General features: G+C 37.3%; 1 protein-coding gene across 2 annotated transcripts in view; it reads right to left on the bottom strand.

Moving 5' to 3' along the window:
• Positions 1 to 268: 268 nt before the first annotated feature.
• The window catches only part of ANGPT1 (angiopoietin 1), a 283,240-nt gene continuing 273,554 nt past the window's right edge, over positions 269 to 9,954 (bottom strand). For both annotated transcript variants that reach the window (XM_049854301.1, XM_049854302.1), the window contains exon 9: positions 269 to 2,781. In XM_049854301.1, the coding sequence (XP_049710258.1) occupies positions 2,621 to 2,781 (161 nt within the window). In that variant the 3' untranslated portion in view covers positions 269 to 2,620. The remainder of the gene's footprint in view (positions 2,782 to 9,954) is intronic.

The following is a 9,954-nucleotide window of genomic DNA, read 5'->3' as shown; positions in this document are numbered from 1 at the left end:
TGCAGAATTTATTCTTATATGATATTATAGCATTTAAGAATTGGGAGGACAGAAAACCATACATATAGTAGGGACTCGAACCTACTGCTTGGGTCTACCATAATAATGGGGGCTAAGCTTTCTTATCCCATCCTAGACTGGAAGTTTTTCAAAGATTGAAGCTTTAGCTTATTTAGTCCCCTTCCCCCTCAGGGATTGCATACTTCCATAGATTCTAAGTTTGTAAAAAATTTATTTAAAATGAGATAAAGTTTCACAAATACCTTATTTTCAATTTTATTTAAATCAAATCATGTTGTGATTGATATGAAGAAATTTCCATAGACAGCACAGGAATTTCATTGAAATAAAAATTTAAAGACAAAATTCTAATACCTAATTATCCTGAAATAATTAAATGCGAAGGATATACACGTCAAATAGCCACAGGCATGTAGGCCTCACACAATGCACGTCATGGAGTCATAAAACATTTTATACTGCTTTATAATAAATAATTGAAAACAGTATTTCATTTTTCAAACCCAGCTAACAAAGCAGTAAATATCATGCTTTCTCTCTCTCACATTTTTTTTTAATATAAGTCGGGAAATTGTCTGCCTTATCCAAACGGGTAAAAAAAATTTTTTTTTAAATTCTGTAGGAACACAAAAGAAGAAAACACTTAATTTGCTTTTACTCAAATGAAAACAAGGTTTTTAGAAGCAGAGGCTATAAAGGAGCCACCGAGAATAGAAAAATTGTGTAGTACCTGCAAAATGGGGTTGTATAAAGATACAAAAAATATAAAAACTTGATGGTAAATATTTTCTTAGAATTTTGAATAACTTTATTTTCTCAAATGGAGGAAAGCCACTAAGCACAAATGAGTCCAATCGCTGATTCTGCGATTAGTATTGTTGCCTCGAACATTTTTTTTAAAGAAAACAGACCCAATATTTATTTCAATTATCTCGTAATAGCCCATGTTTAGATAAATCTTCGCTATTGCAGCCCCGAGAACTTGGAGGCAGAGAGCGCTTCTTGATCACAAACTGTAGTGATTTCAAATTGCCACAAAAAACGTGTGCCCAAATATTTGCTCAAAATGGATTATCCCGGAGGAATACTTTCATTAAGAGATTTATAGCAGTTAGCATTCATAATTTTATCAATTAGTTGGGTAACTGATTTTTTTTCTTACATGGGTTTCTCCTACAGGTAACAGAGATAGTTCTGGTAATTTTCTCCACTAATAATTTTAAAAATCAGAAATAACCTAAGAAAAGAGCACCTGAAGGAGAAAAACATAAAGAGAAATGTATTTCATAAAGAAATATAGTAGATTTCTTTGAAAAGTTGTGTTTATTTGCATCAATTAAGGATAATGTTGCATATTCCAGATTAAACAGCTACTAGGCTTACCATGGATATAAACATGCTATGTACAATGATTGGCATAATTCTTCTTTTATTTTTCATAGACTTCAAAGTGTATCTTTTATAGACACTGGAACAGGGTGGATCTGGTAAGCATGTTTCAGTTAATTAACAAAAATTAAATTAGCATGAAATAACAGAGTGAAGAATTGAAGATCTAAAACCATTTTTAAAATAATGAAGTTAGACTTAAATGAACACATGCAAGAAGATACTGCAAAATGAACTGTTCCAGTTTACCATGGTTTTACTTCAATTTAATACACTCAGAAATACTGCTTTCCTGTATAGTAGCAAAGGAAATATTAAATGCATGTATATTATTTAAAAAAAACACAATGATATATTTCACATTCTTTAAAATTTCCTCAGGCTATAAATATATTTATATATCAGTCAATCAGTTTTTACAGTAAATGAAAACTGCAACATGGGAGGGTTAGTTAATTTGTTTTACCTCAGATATCCTTACTTATATACATTTTTAAAATGAAAAAAATGTATAAAAATAAAAAATAATGGAGTGTGTTTTTATCTCACACTGTTATTCTTCATGCACTACATAGTTCATTATGGTTTAGCAAAATGGAGTTGAACTTGAAGATGGGTTAACTGAAATCAACTAATGAGTATGGTAACGGAATTAGGCTTCTGAAACCCATTTAATCAACTCAGGGGACATTGCCGCTCTTCCTGGACTTTTATTAAAATTGTGCAACGGTATAAATTTATTTGTTAGTGGGTTTGCATAGAAATAACACCATGTCCCTGGTGCAACACATCTTTTCCAAAGGATTATGGAAGGCCTGTTTTTATTCTTCATGTATATCTTTTCTTTCTCCTTCTTCAGTTTTACATGAAATAAACCATATTTATCATCTGGCTACCACAGTTCCAAAATAAGATCCAGTAGTAGTTTGAAGCACAGTGAGCTGAGCAGTTTCTTCCCTTTTCAAAGCATGACAGGAAGTGGCATTCCCTATATTCATGCCATGTGAACACAGTGACCCCACATAGAGACTTCTGTGAACTCAAAAGGCCCCAAATCCACAGTCAAGAACCTTGGTGACTTCACATAACTACCACTTGTTGCTGAAAGGGAGACAATATTGTTTGCTTCAGACATTTTCAAGAAGTTTCTCATCTGGTAGCAGTCCCAAATTTCTTTGTTGTTTTCATAATTGCTTCTGACATTGTTCTTTCAAAAGTCCAACGGTCGAATCATCATAGTTGTGGAACGTAAGGAGTAACTGGGCCCTTTGAAGTAGTGCCACTTTATCCCATTCAGTTTTCCATGGTTTTGTCCAGCAGTATAGAACATTCCATTTAGATTGGAGGGGCCACAAGCATCAAACCACCAGCCTGAAATATTAGTTAAAAATGAAAAGAGAGAAGGAGAAGAAACAATGATAAGTAAGTCAAACATTTGGAAATTGATGCATCAACTGAAGCGGAAATTGTTCATACTTCTTATGGTTATTTGCACATAGAAAGCATTCGGTAAATGTCTGCTCAGTAGTGGAATTGTTTTAAATGACATCTGATTTAGGCAGTGTATGAACAATCAGAGAAGAATGCCCTCATGGAAACCAGCTTTCAGTATGACTCCGTTCAGACTCATTTCCACTGTAATGATGGGTAGCCTCTGGGCTTCAAGACAATAGCTGTCAGGTCTGGCTTTACACATAAAAAATCAAGTAAAATACAGATACCCTTAAGAAGCATTTCATTTTAAGCCTGTTACTGGGAATAGAACAATTAAGTATTAGTAAAAATGTTCAGAAGCTTAGCCAATTGAGATCAAAATAGACACAAAGAGATATCCCCCATCTATTTCATAGTTTTGCCAAGAACTGGTCCCGAGTTGCTTTTGAAATTAACTGGACACTGGGAAATCAGTATAACGTCCAAAATGAGTTTTACTTTATATGTCCTCTCTAGGGTTTATAGCAAAATGGGAAGTATTTATCAGTAGCAGCCATATTACAGGTAGTACCAGGCTTATGATGATTTGAGTTACCTTGAGCAGCACTTACAGTCCTCCATTTTTTTGGAGTATTTTTGTACTAAAAATCGTTACTAATATGTACCACATACAATGTGGCAGCATGTAATGTGCTGATGTTTTCATTCTCAGATGTTCCTCACAGATGTTCAATTTTATGATTTACTGTTCAAAACGCTACCATATAGATTTAGTTTTCCCAACTAAATCAGGGGCTTCAGTTGCTTGAAAACATGGATCCAAACTTTGCAAAAGTCCATAGGAAGATTCGGGAAGCAGTGAGATGTTAACATGAAATATATTAAAAAAAGGAAACCCTGGTGGTGTAGTAGTTCAGAGCTACAGCTGCTAACCAAAAGGTCAGCAGTTCAAATCCACCAGGTGCTCTCTGAACACTCTATAGGACAGTTCTACTCTGTCCTATAGAGTAGCTATGAGTCACAATTGAACCCAGGACAACGAGTTTGGTTTGGTTTTTTGGTACATGAAGAAAGAGAAGACCCATACAGACAACTCTCAGACAACCTTTCTGACTAGAAATGCCATCCCCATTCCCAGGGATAATCCAGATGATCCAGAACCTTCTACTAGTAGAGTTATTACCACAACTGACAAAATGCCAACATCGTCCAAGTCGTCTTCACCATTGGAGTAAATTTTATGATTCGTATATTTCTTTATGTATGTATTATTGTACTAAGATACATCTCTAAGTTTATATGTAATGTTTCCAACCTCCAAAGACAAATAAAGATCATTTTTATAAAGATACTACTACTAATAAAAGGCAATAATAATGAAAACTAAAACAAAAAAATGAAGTATTCAACTTACGTCAGAACTGACTTACAATGGAGTATTTGGAATGGAACCACATTGTAAGTCGGGGACTACTTGTAGTTCCTGTATAGCAATATTTTGTCTGTGATTGTTCAAGTGCTTTCTAAACTTAGTTATAAAAAACAAAACAAACAAGACAAACCTATGATGATTAACATGGAGAACCCATGCTTGCACAGTTCTCTGTAAGGATAATCAGTGCTTTATTTTTTTAATGAATTAAGTTCTCAGATTTTTAGATAAAACAGTACTTTTTCTCTCTTTCTTGAAGTAACATGACTGAAATCTTAAGGGAAAGATTTATTCCAGAGACATTCTGGCATACTTTTATTTGGATACAGTTGACCTCCCTTTGATTACAGATTTATACCTAAGGGACTAATAGCTAAACAAAGAGAAAGCTGTACAGCTGATGTTTAGCTGTAACATGAGTATCATCTTGCAGAAATTTTAGCAAAAGCTAAGTGGAGAAAAGCTAGTCCTCATTTTTCAAATTTGGAAGAGGAATACAGCTGGGTTGTGTTTATAAAGTCAAACCAGAGGAATAGCAGACTGCATTAATCACCAATTTATACTGGAGAATGGTAAGGTATCTCTTGATAAATTTGGAAAGACAAGTATTTAATGCTGTTTTACTAACTGTATGCAAACAGCATAAATGTTAATATAATCAAAATGAGAGGGACAAGAAGGCTCTTAGTTAAATAACAAGGAGGAGCTGCTGTAAAATCCCATCTTTTTTTCTTAAGATTAATTCCTTTAATTTTTGATAAGTACAACTGGTAAAAATACGTTACTTATATTACAAAAGTCATTCCAATATCAAGGAGTTTATTTACCCAGAAGGCTCTTTCTAAAGGACAAAATAAACCCAACTTTATTGCTTCAGTGTTTTAACTTTTCTCCTCTTTTCTATGACCTTCTTCAAGGCACTCTTCCATCACGTTAAAGAGCCCTTTAAAAGCCTTTCAAACATCCACTACAGTCTCTGAAGCAAACACACTTACTCTATTGTTGAGAACTCCTACAGTTCATAGAAAGAGCTTCTAAGCTGCATTAGGGTACTCGTGGTAAAAATGTGTATTTTTGTCTGTTTGGTTTATAGAAAGTCACAAGAGTCCTGGAAAAGTGTGGGAAGTGAGGGCTCTTTTGCAACAACAGCCTGGCAATAAAGGGCACGGGCTAATGGACACATTCATTGGGAAACTCTGGATGAGCTTAGGGGACACAAAACAGTGGGAGCCTGTGGGAGAGTCAAATAAATTGATCTTGTATTTCTTTCTAATGAGCTAAGTGGTGTAATGTTTGTGGTAAGGAGAAGGCACTTTGGAGACTTTGAAAGAAGGCCAGCATGGCTGGTCATAGTCAACAAGAGGTACTGGTGACCAGTTGCTGTCCAGTCAATTCAGATCCAGGGCAACCCCCATGTGAACAGAGTACAACTGCACTCCATAGGGTATTCAAGGCTGTGACCTTTTGGAAAGAGATTGCCGGGCTTTTCTTCCAAGATGCCTTTGGGTAGGTTTAAACCTTTAACTTTTCTGTTAGTAGTTGAGTGCTTACCTATTTGCAACAGCCAGGGACTCGTCAACAAGGAAAATCACTTGAAAGTGAGAGAGTCTGAAGGCTAAATCACACACAGCTTTCCTTCATTATCCTAAGAGCAATGGAAAGCTATGGTTTATTTACCGGCCCATCTCTCTTACTGAGCATTATACCTAACAGAGTTTGCTTAGCAAATGCTTGGTGAGTGACTACAGGCTTATTGACTGATTGACTGACTCTGACTGGCTGGTTCCTTATAAAGTCTCTATTGTCTGAAGTAGTTTACCAAAAAGCTATATTTGATAGCCACCCCAGTATATAACATCCAAGCTCATTGTGCTAATATTTGTCTTTATTAATTCAATATGTAATTATTGTGAAGGGCTGTTAAACAGAGTTCCTGACCTCATGGAATTTAGATCCAATGTGAGAAATAGACAAAAAGAAAGTAAGCAAATAAAATAGATACAAATTATGACCAAATGCCATGAAGAAAACAATCAAGGAGTTATAAAGGAGAATAACAGGAAACCTACTTAGGTTTTGGTGTTCACGGAAGAAGACATTTATTGAGACAGGAAGGATAAGAGGGAGACAGGATGAGGGGAAGATTCTTCCAAGCAGAGTTCAGCATATGCAATGCCACGAGGCAGAAAAGCTTGGTGTATTTAAAGAGTAAAAGAAAGTCAGCATGTAAATAGCGAACAGGGGAGAGAATTGCAGGAAATGAAGCTGGAGAAGTAGGCGGTCTTGGTGGAAAGTTGAACAATGTTTGTGGAAAGATTCCTACTTCAGCCAGCTGCCTTGTCCATCATCAGGTGAACAAAGAAAACATTGTGTGAGAATGGGAACCAATATTTAACCAGGGGAACCAGATCTGCCCATTAAATGTTGCATCGTGCATTATTTTGAGCTCTCATTCTATAACTATGGTCTGCCAAAGCCATCCTGAATATGTGTGGCAGCATGAAGGAGGGAGAAAATTGAATTCATAATCAAGTAAACAAATATTAACCAAAGGCCAGACATAGGGCGCAAAGTTGAGTAAAATGAATTCCCGACTTCAAAGGGTGCATTGTTTCCTGAAGGAGACAAGCAAACTGTTAACAAGAGGATAAACATCAGATAAAGACATGAACATCTATGGAAAAGAGAGGCAGAAGGTCCCAACTGCCTGTGGGCAGCAAGGTTACTTCATTTTTCACCTGTGCTGGGTCCTGAAGGATGCAGAAGAGCTCACTGGGCAGGTGGGACGGTAACACAGAGAAACATAAACATAGTATGTGTACTGCAAGAACAGAGAGAGCATCTGCCAGCAGCTTGGCTTGGCCGGAGTGCCAGTGGGTAAGAGGTTGTACAACACAGGGCCAGAAAGATAAGCAAGAGGGAGGACACAGAGTTTTTAAAAAATATTTTTAGAAGGGTGATAGGAACTTGGAGAGTACCAGAGCAGAAGTCAGAAGATCCAGACTGTTTGACTTTACCAGTTAATAACCAAGAGATTCTAGGCCATAAGTGATATATAATATTTATTGAATAGTTAATACGTGTCAAGGACTGTGCTAAGATCTTTACATGCATTGGCTTGTTGATGGCATTTATTCTTAGAATAGCTCTGTGTGGTGTGGCAGGTACCATGACAAAAACACTGATACACAGAGGGTTTAAGGAACTTATGTAAGGCCACATAGCCATTTAGGCTCCTCATTTGGAAAACATGGAGTATTTTTTATACTTGATTATCCAATTTCACAGCACAGTTGTAAGGATCAAATAAGATGATGCACTATCAGGGCCTGAATAATCCTATCCACAGTGCTTGGGGTAAGTTACCTGGGAAAGCACAGGGTTTAGGGCAGGGACAGAACAGACTGGATCTTGTGGGCCATAGGGATTTGCTAATGAAGACAAGGTCATAAGTGCCAACATATTTCCTTATTTACTTGATAGGGTTTATTAGAGAAACATGAAAATAATTTGCACCTAAATGATACACTATAGTTGTAAAATGTTTGCCTTCTGAAGACATGGCCTTTAAGAATTGATATGGTTTTGTTTTCAATGTTTTGTTTGGATTTCATGACAAAATCAAGGGCTTAAGGTATGTCATTATCTGCGTATCTTGAGACCAGTGGGCCAGGCACACTGTGGACTATTAGACAGTGATTGGTGATAATAAAGACAACAAATTAAGATGGCAGAAAATGAAATTTAAAGGCAATTCTTTCTCATGACAATTTCAGTTGTAGTGTCTTTTACAGAATATTCTGAATTCCAAGGTAGCAAAAACAATTATTTTTGCACAGGTAAGTTATTTTCTATGCTGTCTCTGACACATGCATAAAAACAAAGGCATTTCTTTGTATTAATTTGTCCATTTCTGCATTTCCTTGAAAAAAAAATTAAAGCATACCGAGTATTTTAAAAATGAATCCTGAAGAGACAAGCGTTATGGATTGAATTGTGTTCCCCAAAAAGATATGTTGAAGTTCTGAGTTTTGTACCTGTGAATCTGACCTTGTTTGGGGAAATAGAGTTTTCCTTTGAAGATATAACCAATTAAGTTATACTGGAGTTGGAAATGCTGGTTGCATAGTGGTTAAGAGCTACAGCTGCTAACCAAAAGGTCGGCAGTTCAAACCTACCCTGCGTTCCTTGTAAACCCTAGGGGGCAGTTCTACTCCATCCGTTAGGGTCACTATGAGTTGGAATCGAGTAGATGGCAACGGGTTTGGGTTTTTTTTGCTTGTTTGTTTGGAGTAGGGTACAGCCTAGCCTAATCCCTTTTGAGTAGTATCTTATAAAAGGGGAGGATGGACATGGAAACAAAGTAATACACAAAGAATAGAGAGCCTGTGAGAATCAGTCTACAAGTCAAGGAATGCCAAAAAATACTCAGGGCTAACTTGGCTGCTAACCAAAAGACTGGAGGTTCCAGTTCGTATAACATAGTTTGTAAAGAAAATGTCCTACATTCTACTTTGGTGAGTAGTGTCTGGGGTCTTAAAAGCCTGTGAACAGCCATCTAAGATACACCACTGGTCTTAACCCTTCGGGAGCAAGGGACAATGAGGAAAACTAGAGATACAAAGGAAAGATTAGTCCAAAGGACTAAGGGACTACAACTACCACGGCCTCCACCAGACTGAGTCCAGTACAACTAGGTGGTGCCTGGCTACCCCCACTGACTGCTCTGACAGGGATCACAATAAAGGGTCCCAGACAGAGCTGGAGAAAAATGTAGAAAAAAATTCTAACTACAAAAAAAGACTAGACTTACTGGCCTGACAGAGACCGAAGAAACCCTGAGGGTACAGCCCTCGGACACCCTTTTAGCTCAGTAAGGAGGCCACTCCTGACATTCACCCTTCAGTCAAAGATTAGACAGGCCTATTAAACAATATGAGACTAAAGGGGCACAATAGCCCAGGGGCAAGGACTAGAAGGCAAGAGGGGACAGGAAAGTCGGTAATAGGGACCCAAGGTTGAGAAGAGAAAGTGTTGACATGTTGTGGGGATGTTAACCAATGTCATAAAACAATATGTATACTAACTGTTTAATGAAAAACTAGTTTGTTCTGTAAACCTTCTTCTGAAGTACAATAAAAAAATAAAAAATTCAAAACAGAAAAAAAAAAAGATGACACAACTTGAAGAACGTAACCAATGTAAAAAAAAAAAGATTGGAGGTTCAAGTCCACCTGGAGGTGCCTCAGAAGAAAGGCCTGGCAATCTGCTTCTGAAAAATCAGCCATTGAAAACTCTACGGAGCCCAGTTCTGCTCTGACCCACATGAGGTCCTCGTGATTCGAGTAAACTGGACGGCAAGTGGTTAAACTAAAGCTGAAAGAGGTAAAGAAGGATCTTCCCTGAGAGCCCACAAAGAAAGCGTTGGAGCCCCGCTGATGCCCTGCATTTGGATTTCTAGCTGCCAGAGCTGTGCGAAAATAAATTTCTGTTCTTTAAAGCCACCCACTTTGTAGGAATCTAGAACAATGTGGTTTTAAACTAGATTTATATAAAGCAGGCAAAAGCATGGCAGACTCCGGGTCACTCATCTGTACCACATGGCAGACTCCGGGTCACTCATCTGTACCACATGGCAGACTCCGGGTCACTCATCTGTACCACATGGCAGACTCCGG

Source organism: Elephas maximus, chromosome 15 (assembly GCF_024166365.1).
Source record: "Elephas maximus indicus isolate mEleMax1 chromosome 15, mEleMax1 primary haplotype, whole genome shotgun sequence".
Classification (NCBI taxonomy): Eukaryota; Metazoa; Chordata; class Mammalia; order Proboscidea; family Elephantidae; genus Elephas; species Elephas maximus.
The sequence above is the reverse complement of the archived record's forward strand: the minus strand, read 5'-3'. Positions and strand labels throughout refer to the sequence as shown.